Here is a 21,754-nt window from a genome sequence, read left to right as displayed (position 1 = left end):
GAGAGTTACCTTCATCCTGAAGAAGGTGATGCTGGTGAGCAGGTCCACAGTAGACTTGAGGTCCTGCAGCCTCTCAGGACTGCTGGCTGGGAAGTTATTCTGTTACACACAGATGATAGATCCACAGTGAGATGTGTGTGTGTGTGTGTGTGTGTGTGTGTGTGTGTGTGTGTGTGTGTGTGTGTGTGTGTGTGTGTGTGTGTGAGAGAGAGAGAGAGAGAGAGAGAGAGAGTCAGTAGAGATATTAAGCTAAACAATAAACTACCAGGATAAACTTCAACATCCCCAGGGGGCAGCAGTAACCTGAGTCAGGTGCTAAGCCAGGAAGTCCTGTGTAGACTTATTAAGCGTTGAAAGGGCACAGGTGCAAGGAACTAGAGTGAGCCATCTTGCAGAGCTGTGAGGCTTCTGGTTTTTCTTGGTAGCCATGTGCACCCTTGGTTTTGGATTGAATATTTTGTTTGGGCCTGTTTCTGAGCGAGAAAGATAACATTGCGTCATTGTATGGCTGGGTGCCAGCAGCATTTGTATGCGCAACAGAGTTTGGGCAGCCATTGCCTTTCCCTCTCCTACTGAAAAAGACAGTTGCGGTTGATATATTATTGATTATATATTTTAAAAACAACCTGAGGATTGAATATATAAAAAATGTTTGACATGTTTCTGTGGACATTAAGGATACTGTTTGGAATTTTCGTCTGCGTTGTCGTGACCGCTCTTTCCTGTGGATTCTGAACATAACGCGCCAAACAAACGGAGGTATTTTGGATATAAAAATCATCTTTATGGAACAAAAGGAACATTTATTGTGTAACTGGGAGTCTCGTGAGTGAAAACATCCGAAGATCATCAAAGGTAAACCATTAATTTGATTGCTTTTCTGATTTTCGTGACCAAGCTACTTTGATGCTAGGTGTTCATAATGTTTTGTCGAGCGATCGATAAACTTACACAAACGCTTGGATTGCTTTCGCTGTAAAGCATATTTTCTAAATCTGACACGACAGGTGGATTAACAAAAGGCTAAACTGTGTTTTGCTGTATTGCACTTGTGATTTCATGAATATAAATATTTTTAGTAATATTATTTGAATGTGCCGCTCTGCAAATTAGCAGTTGTTGATGAAAATTATCCCGTTAACGGGATTGCAGCCATAAGAAGTTAAATGTGCAAAAAGAGGGAAAGAAAACTCTGGACCACCTTTACTCCACACACAGAAATGCATACAAAGCTCTCCCTCACACTCCATTTGGCAAATCTGACCATAATTCTATCCTCCTGATTCCTGCTTACAAGCCAAAATGAAAGCAGGAAGTACCAGTGACTAGCTCAATAAAAAAAGTGGTCAGAGGAAGCAGGTGCTAAGCTACAGGACTGTTTTGCTAGCACAGACTGGAATATGTTCCGGGATTCCTCTGATGACATTGAAGAGTCCACTACATCAGTCATTGGCTTCATCAATACATGCATCGATGACGTCGTCCCCACAGTGACCGTAGGTACATATCCCAACCAGAATCCATGGATTACAGGCAAAATCCGCACTGAGCTAAATTCTAGAGCAGCTGCTTTCAAGGAGCGGGACTTATAAGATATCCTGCTATGGCCTTCGACGAACCATCAAACAGGCAAAGTGTCAATACAGGACTAAGATCAAAAAGTACTACACCGGCCATTACAGACTACAAAGGGAAGCATAGCCGAGAGCTGCCCAGTGACACGAGCCTACCAGACAAGCTAAACTACTTCTATGCTCTCTTTGAGGCAAATAACACTGAAACATGCATGAGAGCACCAGCTGTTCCAGAAGACTGTGTGATCACGCTCTCCGCAGCCGATGTGAGTAAGACCTTTAAACAGGTCAACATTCACAAGGCTCAGGGCCAGACAGATTACCAGATTACCTTGCGGTCAGTCAGACTGAGTGACACTACAGAGTAGTGCGAATGGCCCATTACACTAGGGCCAAGCTTCCTGTCATCCAGGCGGTGTCAGAGGAAGGCCCTAAAAACTGTCAAAGACTCCAGCCACCCTAGTCATAGACTGTTCTCTCTGCTACCGCACGGCAAGCGGTACTGGAGCGCCAAGTCTAGGTCCAAGAGGCTTCTAAACAGATTCTACCTCCAAGCCATAAGACTGCTGAATACCCAATCAAATGGCTACCCAGACTATTTGCATTGTCCCCCCCTTTTACACCGCTGCTACACTCTGTTGTTATCATCTATGCAAAGTTACTTTAATAACTCTACCTACATGTACATATTATCTCAACTAACCGGTACCCCCTGTATATAGTCTCGCTATTGTTATTTTACTGCTGCTCTTTAATTAGTTGTTACTTTTATTTCTTATTCTTATCCATATTTTTTTTAAACGGCATTGTTGGTTAGGGGTTCGTATGTAAGCATTTCACTCTAAGGTTTCACTACACCTGTTGTATTCGGCGCATGCGACTAATACAATTTTATTTGATTTAATACGCAGATTTCTCACATCGATGCACATCTTATATCTGGTTACAGACCAGTTAACTAGGCCTAAGACTCCTTGGTGAGGAACAATATTAGCAGGCTAGTTAATTGGTTTTGCAAAAGGGATCTAGAGGTAGGTAAGGACACAGATTGAAAAACACAGAGAGAGAGAAATAGAAGAGAGAAAGTTAAGAGTAGCCTACCCGGTACATGGACAGATCAATCCTAAGGGAGTTGTGGAGTTGGTCTAGGAGCTTCACAAATCGTTCTTTCTGAAAAAAACAAAAATATGCCACAACATATTAGCCTAAGAGCTAGCATACCCATTGGCTCACCTTAAACATTGAGTTGAGGCATTGCATCATATTATGTATCTGTCCATCCCTCATGAATTGCTTAGTGCTATCCAGAATCCATGGGACATCCCTACCCTAACTCTAACCTTAACCCCTACCCTTACACTAAACTTAACAATAAACCTTACGTAACCTTAACCATATTACATTTCAACTTCAATGGGGTAGGGATGTCCAAAAAAGGACCCTCATTCATTTGGGGCGACTCACTCCGAAGTTGGATGCGGCGAAACGGTCAGAGGCAGACACACTGTTGGTGGCCTGGGTGCTGTGGGCGTAGTATGCATTGATGTTGGCCAGCAGGGTACTCATTACCGCCGGCACCCCAGGGCACATGTACTTAGACGACAGGCAGGCAAAGTGACTGTGGGAGAATACACACACGGCATTAACATTATCACTTTAGTATTAATGAAGCTGCCCATGCATTCCCTTGTGATGTTTAGGGTGTACCACAGTATCATCCTAAACACAACCATACACTAGGTGTTCTCTCAATACATCACTCTGGTAATGTGTATGCTATTGCTGAGTGTCACTGACAGGGTGTGTAGGGTACTACATTGGAGCTCACGTCATAGCCTGATAGATTGACTCCACTCCGTAGCGCATGGCAAACTCATCCACTATCTCCTGAGGAGTCTCATCAAAGTACACCTTCCACGCATCATCCCCTTTAGCATCAGGAATCTTCACAACACCAGAACTCTGCACATCTGTGACAAAGTGGAAGAGGTTCTGTAGGCAGAGCGAGCGAGAGAGAGAGAGATAGAGAGAGAGAGGATGAAAGAGACGGGTTATTCAATCTAGACTATGATGTTAATGAGTTGAAGTTGCTAAGGCTGAATGAAGGGAGCTTTCATCATGATCTCTGTGTGAATGTGTCTGAGCAGGAGAGCAGAGTAGAATACACACACTATCTATCTGACTGACTGACTATCTGACTGAATGACTGGCTGACTATCTAACTGACTGACTATCTAACTGACTGACATACTGTATGACTGAGTATCTGACTGACTGGCTGACTATCTAACTGACTGACTGATTGTCTGGCTGACTATCTAACTGACTGACTCACTATCTGACTGACTATCTGACTGAATGACTGGCTGACTATCTAACTGACTGACTATCTAACTGACTGACATACTGTATGACTGAGTATCTGACTGACTGGCTGACTATCTAACTGACTGACTGATTGTCTGGCTGACTATCTGACTGACTGACTGACTATCTGACTTGCTGACTAACTGATTGACTGACTGATTGCCTGGCTGACTATCTGACTGACTAACTGATTGACTGACTGATTATCTAACTGACTGACTATCTGACTGATTATCTAACTGACTGACTGACTATCTAACAACTGATTGACAAACTATATAACTGACTGACTATCTATCTATCTATCTATCTATCTATCTATCTATCTATCTATCTATCTATCTATCTATCTATCTATCTATCTATCTATCTATCTATCTATCTATCTGTCTATCTATCTATCTGACTGACTATCTGTCTGACTATCTATCTCTCTGACTATCTATCTCTCTGACTATCTATCTCTCTGACTATCTATCTCTCTGACTATCTATCTATCTATCTAGATTGAGAGAATTTGGTACAGACCATTATTTACAGTACAATTGAATAGTAGCTCTTGTTAGGTTCAGCTGTTTGCAAACTATGTCCTGATATTGGACAGAGTAATGACTTGAAAAAGGGCAATGGTCATTTAGCATAAACATGGTAGACAGTTGCATATTTGAAGAAGGTCAGAGTGAGAGATATTATCTGTGGTATTTTATATCTGATGTGGTATTTATCTTGATAGAGCAATGCAGGCGGTGACACCTTTGTGGGATATTAACTTCTATTTCATCTGAAACAACAACTTCATTGAAAGACTGCTACATCAGTCAGCTAAATGAACCAAGATGACTGGGCTATTAACATCACTTAGCACCTGAAGGCAGGAGCATACACAGGCTCGCGTGTACACACAGACCACACGCACACACAGACCACACACTTTATGCAGGCAGGCACCCATGCTACGCACATGCTCTCTCACACGCACACACACACACACACACACACACACCTTACCTCGTGCAGACAGGTGTATTGGACATGATATGGAGCGACTGTTTCCTCTCCTTTGATCTCTACATTGATGTGCATCCTGATGGCACCAGACACGGCTGACTTGTCTGTACGCTTGTCTGCAGAGAGGGACCAGACACAAGACTCTCAATCAACACATACCACAGTCAACCTAACAACAACTATCTTTGATAAAGACCTCAACCATAATGATGACTCTTATATGAAAAAATCATTTAAAAAAATTAACCTCATCGTATGGATACCTAGAAAGTAATTATATGGACCCGAAGTGTCAGAGGCTCAATGATTGGGTTTATTAGCTTAACAAGTGGTTATTTCCCCCTGTACTGTGACTGTACTGACCCAGGTTGTACCAGACATCCATCTCTCCGCTCAGCGTGCGGACCTCGATGATGGTCTGACCCAGGAAGTCATCTGACTCCTTTTTGAACTTCTGCTTCACCCGAGACTTGATGTCATCATCCTCGTCCCACACCCGCACCTTGATTCGGTCCGAGGAGTTGTGGCACTCACTACACAGACAGACACAGACAGACACAGACAGACAGAGACAGAGAGAGACAGAGAGAGAGACAGAGAAAGAGAAAGAGAGAAAGAGAGAGAGACAGAGAGAGAAAGAGAGAAAAAGAGAAAGAGAGAAAGAGAGAAAGAAAGAGAGAGAGAAAGAGAGAAAGAGAGAAAGAGAGAGAGATAGAGAAAAAGAGAGAGAGAGCGAGAGAGAGAGAGGGGTGAGAGACAGAGACAGAGACAGAGAGAGGGGGAGGGGGAGAGAGAGAAACCCACCAATGTCATCTATTCACAATCTGTGAATACACAACCTTCAATGTTATTCCAGTCAGGTAATCCGTCGATGTGCCCTTGTGCAAGGCACTTAACCCTAATTGCTCCTGTAAGTCGCTCTGGATAAGAGTGTCAGCTAAATGACTAAATTGAAAAAGTACTTCCTCTCTCTACTCACAAGTTGAAGTTCTCCTCCCAGACAGGGTTGAGGTTTCCATAGATGGTCTTGGTCCTCTTCTTGGTCTTGCCCACCTGGACCGTGACGTAGGGGTCACTGGAGCCTGTCTTATCCTTCGCCTGGAGGCCCTGGGCACACAGCACTGTGGGAAGGAAGGAGAGCGACCAGGTCGGCAGCATCAGGTGGTCAGTATGGCCGACTACTGCATTCATCATTGTTTCACTAGTGAGCACAGTGGTCAGTCTAGTTTAGAGGCTAATAGTAGTAGTAGTTTATTACATTTTTACCAGTAAGCCGTACTTGGCAGCTAAAAGCTGAATTGCAGTACACAGCACATACAAGTAAAACATCTCAAGGAGTTTAAAATATGAATGACATGAGTATAGGTCTGGTCTACAAAGTTCGGAGTACTTCAAACCTCAAACAGATGGAGCGGCAGTCAATAGCACAAGACTTGAGCAGAGCCTAGTTAACCAGGCTAGGTCGAGAGTTCTCCCTTCTACACACTCCCATTGACCTATTCTGGTTCTTTGCCTTCTTGCCTACAGACAAATATCTCAAATCCCTCTTCATATGGGACCGTTATCTAATCTGTCTCCTTCATGTCAGACAGTGACTCAATGGTCTACAGCGCAGTATGACCTTTACAACAAATAGAGCTGGAACACAAACAAGCAAGAGGAGACAGAGGGTGGATGATGTGTGTTGTGATGGAGTCAGACTGCAAATGGCATCTGCCAGAGCTTTACAAATGGATGGTTCTGAAGTCATACTATTCACAAAGCGTCTCAGAATAGGAGTGCTGATCTAGGATTAGTTTTCCCTTTTAGATCGTAATGAATAATATTGTTTTTCTGCTGATATGGACATGGTGGACCTGGTCCTAGATCAGCTCTCCAACTCTGAAGCCCTGGTATATATATACATACATACACACATACACACACACACACACACACACACACACACATTCACACACACACACACACACACACCTGTGATGCTGATCTTGGCCGACCACTTGGAGGTGCCATCCAGTACGCTCTGTTTGATCTGCTTCATGTAGGTGACGTGAGTGACTTTGACCATGGCAAACACCTCCTGGATCAGCTCAAAGATCTCCGGCTTGTTCCTCTCTCGGATTTTCATCCTGTCTTTTAGAACCATGATGATGTTCTGGGTTCTGTCCTCCGCCCCATGCTTAGAACTCTTTTCCGCTGCCCCTGGGGTAGACAAGCGAGATGAGGGTCAGATTTGATTTATTGAGTTACAAGACAAATAAGGTCTTATGCTGTATTATTCTACAGCAGGAATGGGCAACTGGTGGCATGTGGCCAGCGTCCCCCCTTTTGTAGGCCACTGAATCAATTACCTAAAAATAAAAAATATATGAGTTTGGACACACCTACTCTTTATTTTTTCTATTTTCTACATTGTAGAATAATAGTGAAGACATCCAAACTATTAAATAACACATATGGAATCATGTAGTAACCATAGTGTTACTACTGAGAGATTCCTCAAAGTAGCCACCCTTTGCCTTGATGACAAGTTTGCACACTCTTGGCATTCTCTCAACCAGCTTCATGAGGTAGTCACCTGGAATGCATTTCAATTAACTTACAATTAACATACATAGTATACAGTGTGATTTCTCAATGAGTGCTCAGGCAGTATCTGCAGACCTGTGAAACGTTCACGAAGAGTTGGAAAGGGGGAGAGGATCTCAAGGAAAGACAAATGGCTTTTCATTTTTTTAAATTCATTTTTTAAATAAAAATAAAAGATAGAGAGTGCCTGAGACTGCAGAGTGAGATATTGGGAGGGAGGAGGACAAGGAGAGTGGGATGAGAGATGTAGGAGAGATGAGAGAGGAGGGAAAAGGCTGAAGTTTGACAGTCAAAGGGGAATGCCAGACAGCTATTTAACACTCTTATCCAAAGCAGCTTACAGTCTGTAGTCTCCCACACAGTTGGTGTTGTTAGGTTATGTTTTATCATTATATTATGTTTTAGCACCAACTGAACTAAACTTTACCACTCACTGAGAAAAGTTCAACATGGCTCTACTTACTTTGCAGACAGTCAGCATTGAGTAGGTCCTGGCACTTATCGTGACATTTGACCCCGCACTCGGTGCACCTCATGCCCTGGCGGGCGATGCCCCACAGCAGCCCCTCACACTCATAGCAGTAGGTGGGTGTCGTGGCCGTCCACACCTCAAAGTTATGGGGTGTGGTGCAGGAGATGGGGTAGATCAGAGCCTGTAGGGTCTTCTTGTACACATGGCTCTTCTACAAGAGAGGGAAACGTAGAGGACATATATACAGAGTCAGATAATTAGTGGAATCTATGACTACATGGAGAGAGGGGAAATGTCCACTATCTGGATATACTGAGAGTAGAGAAAAGAAAGAGCCAGAAACGCACCAGATCCTCGTTATTGAGAGTGCTGGACGCCATAGCTGATGTGAACCCTGCCTTCCTGGAGTTCTGAGCCAGGGACTGAGGTAGGCCAGGCAGGGGACAGAAAGAAAGGAAGGAATTCATGACTGATTAGATTAATATATAGTAGTTTTGTACATACTGCGATTGAAATACATTCAATAAGCACTTTTAAAACAAAGTGACAACTTTGATTTTGATCAAAGAAAGAAGTCTATTTCTCTTGCTACTTACTTTAATATATTTTAACATATCTCATTAAGGCAACAGGTGACAAAGCAATCCAGCTGTATTCTCCCCAAGTGTATACAATAAACCAGGGGTCATGGGTATCTGGAATGAAGTGCTTCTCTACACAAATTGCTATTCCCCTTGTCTTAACAACATTCTCTTTTCATTTGGAATCGGTCACAGTGTTACTCACCATAGCCTTTAGCATTACAGATGGAGGAAGGAAGAAGCAGGAAGAGAAACAAGTGTTAAAGGGGCCATATGTCAAACAACTCTAGCCACAGTCACAAACATGGCGACAATAGCATAGGGGTGATTTCAAAACAGATACAGAGTGATCGATCATGAGACAGAAAGATCACTATATCAGGGGAGAGTTATTCATTTTGTTGATGGAATACTGGGTGGAGGGAAAGGAGGGAGGACATTTCCATTCATTTAAATCTAGACCTATTAATCCCCTATTAATCACGTAAACAACCCAAAACATTGTGCCATCTAGAACCTAAAAGAGTTATTTAGCTGTCCCCATAGGAGAACCCTTTGGAGAACCCTTTTTGGTTCCATGTATAAACCTTTTCACAGAGGGTTCTACATGGAACCTTAAAGGGTTCTACCTGGAACGCAAAAGGGTTATCTTATGGGAACAGTCGAATAACCCTTTTGGAGTGTAGGACAAAAGCTCTTAGGAACAAAGTGGAAAACTCTGTATTTCCTTAACAATGATATGCGATGTTAAAAGATATACTCTATTTAAAACCCAGAGAGTTACAGGTGTAGGATTTCTAGCTAAAATATATATTCCAAATTTAGAAAGAGCGCTCTAATAGGCTACTTTGAAGCAATGCAAGACATGCCTCATTTGTATTAAAACATTCAGGTTTCAAACAATTAAGTATAACGTTTTCAAAATGCATACTGCTTCCAGCTCATTGCAAAGTGGTGTGTGGTGTGCTAATGAAGCCTTCCTGCCCTTGCTGTTTTGATGCAGTGTTCATAACAACTGGAAACTCATAAATCTCTGACTTCTGACCTCAGTGTTTTCAGGAGAACTGGGAACTGCCGATTAAACGAGCTCGGACTGGGAAAAATAGTTTTGAACGGTTTTTGAACTCGGAATTCCAACTCGGGAATTCAGGCCTCTTTCAAAAGATCCGACTTTCCGACCTGAAGATCACTGACATCATGATTTGACCTCGTATCGTAGTTGTCTTGAAAGCACCACAGGCAGCAGCTCTTGCGCTTTCTGACAGATTTTCCACTCAAGGGCTCTGTATCTGTATGCTGGTTGTGTGTGATAAATAAGATACATAATGAATATACTGTACATACATGCTAATTTAATTCCATACAATTATGCAGATGAACCTATAGACCGATAAGCACGACCAGACCACCAATGAATAGGCTAAAAAGCATTATTTCACAATGGGATTTTTTCTTCTCCTCCCAGGACAATTGGCCTGTGCTAATTTTATTCATCGGCTTTACTATTTATTTATTTTTTATCGGACAAAAGCCGGCTATTATGGCTAATGGAAACGCTGGTGTGTGTGTGTGTGCATATGTATCTGCATCTCCATGTGTGTGTTCATTCTCATGCAAGTGTGTGGGTTGTACAGTCTAACAGTGAACTGGATTCATAGAGACAAAGTACTGAGCTATTTAGTCCTGTATGGTAATTCTTCATTCAAGTGCGCGGTGGAGCTGAGCAGACCTCCAGCTTGTCAGTGCTATTCAATTCAAAGCCTGGAAGTCAGTTAAATTGGCAAGGGTGGATGGCACAAGGGCTAGGTCGTCTATTTAGTGTGAGTATAATACCTTAGTTATAGCACCTGCTTTGACAACTACTCTACCGTTCAAAAGTGTGGGGTCACTTAGAAATGTCCTTGTTTTTTAAAGAAAAGCTACTTTTTTGTCCATTAAAATAACATACAATTGATCAGAAATACAGCGTAGACATTGTTAATGTTGTAAATTACTTATTGTAGCTGGAAACGGCTGATTTTTTATCTACATAGGCGTACAGAGGCCCATTATCAGCAACCATCACTCCTGTGTTCCAATGGCACGTTGTGTTAGCTAATCCAAGTTTATCATTTTAAAGGGCTAATTGAGCATTAGAAAACCCTTTTGCAATTATGTTAGCACAGCTGAAAATTGTTGTCTTGATTAAAGAAGCAATAAAACTGGCCTTCTTTAGACTAGTTGAGTATCTGGAGCATCAGCATTTGTGGGTTCGATTTTACAGGCTCAAAATGGCCAGAAACAAAGATCTTTCTTCTGAAACTCATCAGTCTATTCTTGTTCTGGGAAATGAAGGTTAGTCCATGTGAGAAATGTGTACTACTCTCTTCACAGAACAGCGCAAACTGTCTCTAACCAGAATAGAAAGAGGAGTGGGAGGCCCCGGTGCACAACTGAGCAAGAGGACAAGTACATTAGAGTGTCTAGTTTGAGAAACAACTGGCAGCTTCATTAAATAGTACCCGCTAAGAGGCCTTCCGGGTGGTGCAGTGGTCTAAGGCCGCGACCGGGAGGTCCATGGGGCGACACACAATTGGCCTAGCTTCGTCTGGGTTAGGGAGGGTTTGGCCGGTGGGGATATCCTTGTCTCATCGTGCACCAGCGACTCCTGTGGCGGGCCGGGTGCAGTGCGCGCTAACCAGGTCGCCAGGTGCACGGTGTTTCCTCCGACACATTGGTGCGGCTGGCTTCTGGGTTGGATGCGCGCTGTGTTAAGAGGCAGTGCGGCTTGGTTGGGTTGTGTTTCGGAGGACGCATGGCTTTCGACCTTCGTCTCTCCCGAGCCCATACGGGAGTTGTAGCGATGAGACAAGATAGTAACTACTAACAATTGGATACCACGAAATTGGGGAGAAAAATAAATAAAAATAATAATCAAATAAAATAAAAATAGTACCCGCTCCACCAGTCTCAATGTCAACAGTGAAGAGGCGACTCCGGGATGCTGGCCTTCTAGGCAGAGTTGCAAAGAAAAAGTCATATCTCAGACTGGCCAATAAAAATAAAAAATTAAGGCAAAAAACAGACAATGGACAGAGATATACCGGGGGATGTGTATGAACAGCATCTTATGGAAAATAACAGCAGACTCGTACATTTCCTCAGCAAAAACAATGTACTGAGCAAATGTTAAATTGGATTTTTACCAAATTACTGTATGTCATGCCACATATTCACCCCGCAGATTCTAATTGACAAACAAACAAACAAACCAAACCAACCAAACCAAAACAAAGTCTTCTCATGCTTCGTTGATTTAAAAAATATTTTTGACTCAATTTGGATTGAGGGTCTGCTATACAAATTGATGGAAAGTGGTGTTGGCGGAAAAACATACAACATTTTAAAATCTAAGCACACAAACAACAAGTGTGCCTTAAAAATGTGCAAAAAAACACACAGTTCTATCCACAGGGTCGGGGGGTGAGACAGGGATGCAGCTTAAGCCCCACCCACTTCAACATAAAAATCACCAAATTTGCGAGTGCACTAGAACAGTCTACAGCACCCAGCCTCATCCTACTAGAATCTGAAGTCAAATATCAACTGTTTGCTGATGATCTGGTGCATCTGTTCCCAACCAAGGAGGGCCTACAGCAGCACCTAGATCTTCTGCACAGATTCTGTCTGACCTGGTCCCTGACAGTAAATCTCAGTAAGACACAAATAATGGTGTTCCAAAAAATGTCCAGTTGCCAGGACCACAAATACATATTCCATCTAGACAACGTTGACCTAGAGCACACAAAAAACGATACATACCTCGGCCTAAACATCAGCGCCACAGGTAACTTCCATAAAGCTGTGAACGAGAGACAAGGCAGGAAGGGCCTTCTATGCCATCAAAATGAACATACAATTCAACATACCAATTAGGATCTGGCTAAAAATACTTTAATCAGTTATAGAACCCACTGCCCTTTATGGTTGTGAGGTCTGGGGTCCGCTCACCATCCAAGAACACACAAAATGGGACAAACACCAAATTGAGACTCTGCATGCAGAATTCTGCAAAATGATCCTCAGTGTTCAACGTAAAACACCAAATAATGCATGCAGAGCAGAATTAGGCCAATACCCGCTAATTATCAAAATCCAGAAAAGAGCCATTAAATTCTACAACCACCTAAAAGAAAACGATTCCCAAACCTTCCACAACAAAGCCATCACCTACAGAGAAAGGAACCTGGAGAATAGACCCCTAAGCAAGCTGGTCCTGGGGCTCTGTTCACAAACACAAACAGACCTCTCAGAGCTCCAGGACAGCAACACATTTAGACCCAAACAAATCATGAGAAAACAAAAGATAATTACTTGACACATTGGAAAGATTACACAGACCCACAAAGAATTTGAAAACAAATACAATTTTGATAAACTCCCATATCTATTGGGTGAAATACCACAGTGTGCCATCACAGCAGCAAGATTTGTGAGCCGTTGCCACAAGAAAAGGGCAACCAGTGAAGATCAAACACCATTGTAAATATCATCTATATTTATGTTTAATTATTGGCCCTTTTGTGAGTAATGTTTACTGTTCATTTTTGATTGTGCATTTCACTATTGTTATCTATTTAATTTGCTTTGGCAATGTAAACATATGTTTCCCATGCCAATAAAGCCCCTTGAATTTAAATTGATAAGAGAGAGAGAGAGAGAGAGAGAATATAGAGTGAAATATATTTAGTATATGGTCAGAACTTACACTGACCAGGTCCCTGACCAGAGGCATGGCTTTCCTCTTGCGGAGGTCCGGCATGCTGTCGATGCTATACAGCGCACCACCCACCCTGCATGGGGAGAAACCACACAAACACAGCACTCTTGTTATCACAACATCCTCATCCCCACAAAATCCTCATTACCACAACATCCTCATCACCATACCGTCCTCATCCCCACAAAATCCTCATTACCACAACATCCTCATCACCACAACATCCTCATCACCACAACATTCACCACCACCATTGACATACTTGACCCGATTCAGGAAACTAGACGCATGTTGCAAGTCACGACTTCACAGGAGAGCTGTTTGAACTTTAAAAAATGATTTTTTTTAATCAAAATGCATTTTTGGCAAAAACTCCATCTCAACTAGTCTCGAACATGTGAACTTTCATGTGCCTTAATATCAAGCTTGTATGCCATCTGTAAATACAAATTAAATTGTTAAATTAAGAGCCTAGTTGGTTTAGCCACAGAAAAAGTGAGCAACCTTCCCGCTAGCCATGATTGGCTGAGATAATGAATGGACTGGACATGCCGAGAGATGCGTTTGGATTGGTCTGCCATATAGCACGCGTCTGTCTATTGGAGCTGGTCTTTTCAGTATTTTCATTTCAAGTTAGTGTACTGTTAGCTAGCTAGCTAACGTAAGCTGGCTGGCTCGCTAACTAACATTACGTCATGCGTTGGGATTCATTGTTTACCTAGCTAGCTATCTAGCTACATTTCACAACAAAAGACTCTCATCTTAGTGTGCCAGAGCGCAGAATAACTGATTAATTTTTGAATGATCAACACCCGTTGAATATGTCCAGTGTCAGTAAATGTCAGCAACAAAGCATAATTCAATTGTTGCCAGCAGCACTGTTAGTCACCACTGCTCTGTGTAACATGAAAACTGCCTAACCAGCTCTGCTAGGGGGAGTAACATGGTCAGAGTGGGGTGTTCTCTCATTATGTCTGGAAGTAGCTAGCCAATCTTAGTCAGTTAGCTTGGGTGCTTGACTGCGGTCAGAGCTTTCGGAACAACCCTACTTATTGGCCAGAGCGTCCAGTGTGCGCTCTGAATGCGAAACGCTCTGAAATTACAAATGGACAATCTGACAGCACAGTTGCAGTCACCAACGTGATGGAAAACATACTATAACAGCCTAGCCAGCTCTGCTAGGGTGAGTAATGTACAGTGAGCTGTTCTCTCTCTCTTAAATGTCTGGAAGTAGCTGGCAAGTTAGTACAGAATATACAGATCAAGCCTTAAAGAGATGTGTGCAGCTAAGGCTTAAGAGGGTGTGAACAACGTTGAATGGGTGTAGACAAAGAAGGGCTCTCCAATAGTTGTACCAAAACATTGAAAGACGGTTTTCTCAAAAGTGAGTTTACAAGTTGATCAACTTTCAAAGCAGAATTACTGTCCCATTGTTTCCTCAAATGCAGTGTATGATATACCATTTTGTAGCTCCAAGTCTCTACTTTTATCCAATGTAAAAAACATAATTTAAATGTTGATACATAAGACCGAATACAGGTGGTGAGTCACACATAGACACACTGGAAATTAGAGAAATAGATCCTCTAACTTGGTCCCAGATCCGTTTCGGCTGTATAGCCATGTTTGTATGACAATGACCATAGGCAACGCAGGTATCCTAGTGGTTAGAGTGTTGTGCCAATAACCGAAAGGTTGCTGGATTAAATCCCTGAGCTGATAAGGTAAAAACCTGTTGTCCTGTCCTTGAACAAGACAGTTAACCCATATCAATTATGCCAGCCCCCCGCACCTCTCTGACTCAGAGGGGTTGGATTAAATGCGGAAGACACATTTCAGTTGAATGCATTCAGTTGTACAACTGACTAGGTATCCCTCTTTCCCTAACAGATCTGGGACCAACTTAACTTTAACTGTTTGCTCAAAATGTCATGCAGTTCTGTATTATTCCATGTTTTGAAGCTTTGTAGCTCACTAAGCTAAGGACCATGGGACTAAACACCTCTCTCTGCAAATGGATCCTGGACTTCCTGACGGGCGACTCCTAGGTGGTAAGGGTAGGCTACAAAACATCTAATATGCTGATCCTCAACACGGGGGCCCATCAGGGGTGCGAGCTTAGTCCCCTCCTTTACTCTCTGTTCACCCATGACTGCATGGCCAAACATGACTCCAACACCATCATTAAGTTTGCAGACAACACAACGGTGGTAGGCCTGATCACTGACAACAATGAGACAGCCTATAGGGAGGAGGTCAGACAACTGGCAGTATGGTGCCAGGACAACAACCTCTCCCTTAACGTGATCAAGACAAAGGAGATGATCGTGGACTACAGGAAAACGAGGGCAGAGCACGCCCCCATTCACATCGATGGGGCTGTAGTGGAGCAGGTCGAGAGCTTCAAATTCCTAGGTATCCACATCCCTAAGGAATGATCATGGTCCACCCACACCTACACAGTCGTGAAGAGGGCACAACAATGCCTATTCCCCCTCAAGAGACTGAAAAGATTTTGAATGGGTCGTCAGATCTTCAAAAAGTTCTACAGCTGCGCCATCGACGCCTGGTATGGCAACTGCTTGGCATCCGACCGCAAGGCGCTACAGAGGGTAATGTGTATGCCCCAGTACATCACTGGACCTCTATACCAGGCGGTGTCAGAGGAAGACTCCAGCCACCCTAGTCATAGACTGTTCTCTCTGCTATCTATACATAGTCACTTTACCCCTACCTGCAGTACATGTACATATTACCTCAATTACATCGACTAACCTGTACCCTCACACATTGACTCAGTACTGGTAACCCCTGTATATAGCCTCATTATTGTTATTTTATTGTGTTACTTTCTTTTTACTTGAGTTTATTTAGTAAATATTTTCTTAACTCTTTTTTTATTGCATTGTAAGGTTTTCACATATTCATGTATTTGGAGCATGTGACAAATACAATTTGATTTGATTAATATTGGTTTATTTGTTTATTCTGATCCCTATTAGCTTTTGCAGAAGCAGCAGCTATTCTTCCTGGGGTCCACGAAAACACACACAACATGACAAGTAACAAAACACTGATAGACAAGGGCAGTCACTCAAATGTAGAATACAACGATACAAATAATACAACTAACACAACTATTATCAAAACAAATCAAATCACATTTTATCATATACACGTGTCTAGCAGATGTTATTGCGGGTGTAGAGAAATGCTTGTGCTTCTAGCTCTGACAGTGCATTTATATCTAACAGCTTCCCAACATTCACCCAAAATACACGTAAATCTAAGTAAGGAATGGATTAAGAATATATATACAGTTGAAGTCAGAAGTTTACATACACTTAGGTTGGAGTCATTAAAACTCGTTTTTCAACCACTCCACAAATATCTTGTTAACAATCTATAGTTTGGCAAGTCGGTTAGGACATCTACTTTGTGCATGACACAAGTCATTTTCTCAACAATTGTTTACAGACAGATTATTTCACCTAAATCAATGTATCTCAATTCCAGTGGGTCAGTAGTTTACATACAATAAGTTGACTGTGCCTTTAAACAGCTTGGAAATTACAGAAAATTATGTCATGGCTTTAGAAGCTTCTGATAGGCTAATTGACATCATTTGAGTTAATTGGAGGTGAACCTGTGGATGTATTTCAAGGCCTACATTTAAACTCAGTGCCACTTTGCTTGACATCATGGTGATAATTAAAAGACATCAGCCAAGGCCTCAGAAAAAAATTGTAGACCTCCACAAGTCTGGTTCATCCTTGGGAGCAATTTCCAAACGCCTGAAGGTACCATGTTCATCTGTATAAACAATAGTATGCAAGTATCAACACCATGGCCATCATACCTCTCAGGAAGGAGACGCGTTCTGTCTCCTAGAGATGAATGTACTTTGGTGTGAAAAGTGCAAATCAATCCCAGAACAACAGCAAAGGACCTTGAGATGATGCTGGAGGAAACAGGTACAAAAGTATCTATATCCACAGTAAAACAAGTCCTATGTCGACATAACCTGAAAGGCTGCCCAGCATGGAAGAAGCCACTGCTCCAAAACCGCCATAAAAAAGCCAGACTACAGTTTGCAACTGCACATGGGGACAAAGATCATACTTTTTGGAGAAATGTCCTCTAGTCTGATGAAACAAAAATAGAACTGTTTGGCCATAATGACTATCGTTATGTTTGGAGGAAAAAGGGGGATGCTTGCAAGCCGAAGAACACCATTCCAACCGCGAAGCACGGGGGTGGCAGCATCATGTTGTGGGGGGGCTTTGCTGCAGGAGGGACTGGTGCACTTCACAAATAGATGGCATCATGAGGGAGGAATATTTTACTAGGACAGGGAATTTTTACTAGGTTTAAATGTCAGGAATTTTGAAAACTGAGTATAAATGTATTTGGCTAGGTGTATGTAAACTTCCAACTTCAACTGTACAGATATGTCAGAGCGGCATTGGACTAAGATACGGTAGCATAGTATAGAGTACAGTTTACACATATGAGATGAGTAATGCAAGGTACGGAGACATTATTAAAGTGGCTAGTGTTTAATTTCCTTAAAGTGGCCAGGGATTCCTAATCTATATCTATAGGCAGCCACCTCTGATGTGCTAGTGATGTGCTAGTTTAACAGTCTGATGGCCTTGAGATAGAAGCTGTTTTTCAGTCTCTCGGTCCCAGCTTTGATGCACCTGTATTGACCTCGCCTTCTGGATGATAGTGGGGTGAACAGGCAGTGGCTCGGGTGGTTGTTGTCCATGATGATCTTTTTGGCCTTCCTATGGCATTGGGTGCTGTAGGTGTCCAGGAGGGCGGGAAGTTTGACCCCAGTAATGCGTTGGGCAGACCGCACCACCATCTGGAAAGCTTTGCGGTTGTGTGCGGTGCAGTTTCCGTACCAGGCGGTGATACAGCCTGACAGGATGCTCTCAATTGTGCATCTGTAGAAGTTAACCTTGCCCCTATATCGATGTTTATGCTGCTTGATTGCTTTGCGGAGGGAATAACTTCACTGTTTGTATTCCTCCATATTCCCAGTCTTCTTGCCCTGGTTAAATGCGGTTGTTCGCACTTTCAGTTTTGCGCGAATGCTCACCTCTATCCATGGTTTCTGTTTGGGGTAGGTTTTAATAGTCACAGTGGGTACAACATCTCCTATGCACTTCCTGATAAACTCTTTCACCGTATCAGTACTTGTGTCGATATTATTTTCTGAAGCTACTCTGAACATATCCCAGTCCACGTGACCAAAACAATCAAAACACTGCAGAGTTGCTTAAGAGCTAGTCGCAATGCTGCCATCTCTATTGGCGCAATAATCCGTCGGCGCCATCATTAGGCCATCGTTATACAGCTATTATCATGTACACTGGTGTGATAGTGACAGGCACTTACCCTGCTGATAGCAACAGGGAGCAAATCCCAACGGACTCCCCCCGAGCCTGTGGAGAGAGGGGGGAGACAGGTGGAGGAATGATTGGCACATAGTACCCCTGGAAATTGTTTTATTAGGTGTACTACATCACACCACTAGCTGTCTGTTTGTAGCTGTCTGCCCCTAGCTGTTCGCCCCTAGCTATCTGTCCACCCCTAGCTGTCTGTCTACCCCTAGCTGTCTGCACCTAGCTGTTTGTCTGCCCCTAGCAGTCTGCACCTAGCTGTCTGTCTGTCCCAGACAGCTAGGGGCAGACAGACAGCTAGGGGTGGACAGATAGCTAGGGGTGGACAGCTAGGAGCAGACAGCTAGGGGCAGACAGACAGCTAGGGGTAGACCGCTAGGTGCAGACAGCTAGGGGCAGACAGAGAGCTAGGTGCAGACAGACAGCTAGGTGCAGACAGCTAGGGGTCTGCACCTAGCTGTCGGCCCCTAGCTGTCTGTCTGCCCCTAGCTGGCTGTATGCACCTAGCTGTCTGCCCCTAGCTGTCTGTCTGCCCCTAGCTGTCTGTCTGCCCCTAGCTGTCTGTCTGCCCCCAGCTGTCTGCCCCTAGCTGTCTGCACCTAGCTGTCTGCCTCTAGCTGTCTGTCTGCCCCTAGCTGTCTGCACCTAGCTGTCTGCCCCTAGCTGTCTGCACCTAGCTGTCTGCCCCTAGCTGTCTGCACCTAGCTGTCTGTCTGCCCCAGCTGTCTGCACCTAGCTGTCTGCCCCTAGCTGTCTGTCTGCCCCTAGCTGTCTGCACCTAGCTGCCTGCCCCTAGCTGTCTGTCTGCCCCTAGCTGTCTGCACCTAGCGGTCTGCCCCTAGCTGTCTGTCTGCCCCTACCTGTCTGCACCTAGCTGTCTGCCCCTAGCTGTCTGTCTGCCCCTAGCTGTCTGCACCTAGCTGTCTGCACCTAGCTGTCTGCACCTAGCTGTCTGCACCTAGCTGTCTGTCTGCCTCTAGCTGTCTGCACCTAGCGGTCTGCCCCTAGCTGTCTGTCTGCACCTAGCTGTCTGCACCTAGCTGTCTGCACCTAGCTGTCTGTCTGCACCTAGCTGTCTGTCTGCACCTAGCTGTCTGTCTGCCCCTAGCTGTCTGTCTGCCCCTAGCTGTCTGCACCTAGCGGTCTGCCCCTAGCTGTCTGTCTGCCCCTAGCTGTCTGTCTGCCCCTAGCTGTCTGTCTGCCCCAGCTGTCTGCACCTAGCTGTCTGCCCCTAGCTGTCTGTCTGCCCCTAGCTGTCTGCACCTAGCTGCCTGCCCCTAGCTGTCTGTCTGCCCCTAGCTGTCTGCACCTAGCTGTCTGCCCCTAGCTGTCTGTCTGCCCCTAGCTGTCTGCACCTAGCGGTCTGCCCCTAGCTGTCTGTCTGCCCCTAGCTGTCTGCCCCTAGCTGTCCACCCCTAGCTGTCTGTCCACCCCTAGCTGTCTGTCTGCCCCTAGCTGTCTGTTTGCCCCTAGTTGTTCGCCCCTAGCTATCTGTCCACCCCTAGCTGTCTGTCGGCCCCCAGCTGTCTGCCCCTAGCTGTCTGTACCTAGCTTTCTGCCCCTAGCTGTCTGTCTGCCCCTAGCTGTCTGTCTGCCCCTAGCTGTCTGCACCTAGCTGCCTGCCCCTAGCTGTCTGTCTGCCCCTAGCTGTCTGTCTGCTCCTTGCTGTCTGTCCACCCCTAGCTGTCTGTCTGCCCCTAACTGTCTGTCTGCCCCTAGCTTTCTGCCCCTAGCTGTCTGTCTGCCCCTAGCTGTCTGTCTGCCCCCAGCTGTCTACCCCCAGCTGTCTGTCCACCCCTAGCTGTCTGCCCCTAGCTGTCTGCACCTATGGAGTCGTGACACACGGCTAGTCAGTTTGTTATCTAGTCTACCCCACTTTGTTACTATAAAGTCAAGAAAGATGTGTTTCATTGGGGAATAAAACAAACCATAATGTCAGCCATAAAACACAGGAGAGAGACAAGATCGGGGGTGATTTCGCCATCCATTGACGTCAGTCGGGAAATAATGGCCTTTGTGTTTGAAGGCCATGGTTGAAAGTGGATTTGTGACAGATCCTTATTTTTTTATTTAACTAGGCAAGTCAGTTAAGATCAAATTCTTATTTTCAATGACGGCCTAGGAACAGTGGGTTAACTGCCTGTTCAGGGGCAGAACAACAGATTTGTACCGTGTCAGCTTGGGGGTTTGAACTTGCAACCTTCCGGTTACTAGTCCAACGCTCTAACCACTAGGCTACCCTGCCGCCCCTAACGTTCCAGTAATTGTATCTGTGCTCTTTTTATCTCTGTGTGTTTAGAGCATGACACAACACTGACATTCACGTCATCATCACTTGCAGCACTCATGACCAACCACAAACACACCCACCTGGCAGTCGGCTCCAGCCCTGGCCAATCAGAACGGACAACATTCAAATCGCTTCGGAAGTGGCACAAAATCAAACAAACACAAATTATCTTAACAACATTAAGCCGGGCAAAAAGAACCACAGGATTACAATTTACAGAGTAAGAGAAGCTGACATGAATGACAGACCACCAAAGGATTGAGAAGTGAATGAAAGAAAGCTGAAAGGGCAAAGATGTCAGAAGAGAAACCTCAGGGCAGGGACATATGAAGGAGTGACAGCATTCTGGCGAGAAACAAAGAGAGCAGCCACATGGTTTCCATACACATCCACGTGCACGCGCACACACATACACACACAAGCATACACACACACACACACACACACACACACACACACACACACACACACACACACACACACACACACACACACACACACACACACACACACACACACACACACACACACACACACACACACACACACACACACAGGCTGTCTCACCTGCTGCAGCTGTAGTCGGACCTTGCTGCAGAGCCGTTGCCAGTTGGCCCTAGCCCTGTCTGGACCAGGATCCATGATAGGCCTCTGATAGCTGGCAGAGGAATTTACAAGAGCAGAGCTCAATATATTTACATGT

The 21,754-nt window shown here is 44.3% G+C and overlaps 1 protein-coding gene across 1 annotated transcript in view; it reads right to left on the bottom strand.

Moving 5' to 3' along the window:
• The window catches only part of LOC110522750 (protein unc-13 homolog A), an 87,132-nt gene that overhangs the window by 28,747 nt on the left and 36,631 nt on the right, over nt 1-21,754 (bottom strand). The window contains exons 12-25 of the mRNA XM_036969182.1: nt 21,619-21,709; nt 18,757-18,803; nt 13,339-13,423; nt 8,797-8,802; nt 8,358-8,432; nt 8,002-8,221; nt 6,924-7,151; nt 5,929-6,070; nt 5,313-5,482; nt 4,950-5,065; nt 3,403-3,566; nt 3,039-3,192; nt 2,676-2,744; nt 10-99 (exon numbers count right to left, since the gene is read on the bottom strand). Coding sequence (XP_036825077.1) covers nt 10-99; nt 2,676-2,744; nt 3,039-3,192; nt 3,403-3,566; nt 4,950-5,065; nt 5,313-5,482; nt 5,929-6,070; nt 6,924-7,151; nt 8,002-8,221; nt 8,358-8,432; nt 8,797-8,802; nt 13,339-13,423; nt 18,757-18,803; nt 21,619-21,709 — 1,657 coding nt within the window. The remainder of the gene's footprint in view (nt 1-9; nt 100-2,675; nt 2,745-3,038; nt 3,193-3,402; nt 3,567-4,949; nt 5,066-5,312; nt 5,483-5,928; nt 6,071-6,923; nt 7,152-8,001; nt 8,222-8,357; nt 8,433-8,796; nt 8,803-13,338; nt 13,424-18,756; nt 18,804-21,618; nt 21,710-21,754) is intronic.

The sequence above is a fragment of the Oncorhynchus mykiss genome, chromosome 30 (assembly GCF_013265735.2).
Source record: "Oncorhynchus mykiss isolate Arlee chromosome 30, USDA_OmykA_1.1, whole genome shotgun sequence".
In the NCBI taxonomy this organism is placed as follows: Eukaryota; Metazoa; Chordata; class Actinopteri; order Salmoniformes; family Salmonidae; genus Oncorhynchus; species Oncorhynchus mykiss.
This window is presented reverse-complemented; position numbering and strand designations above follow the sequence as displayed.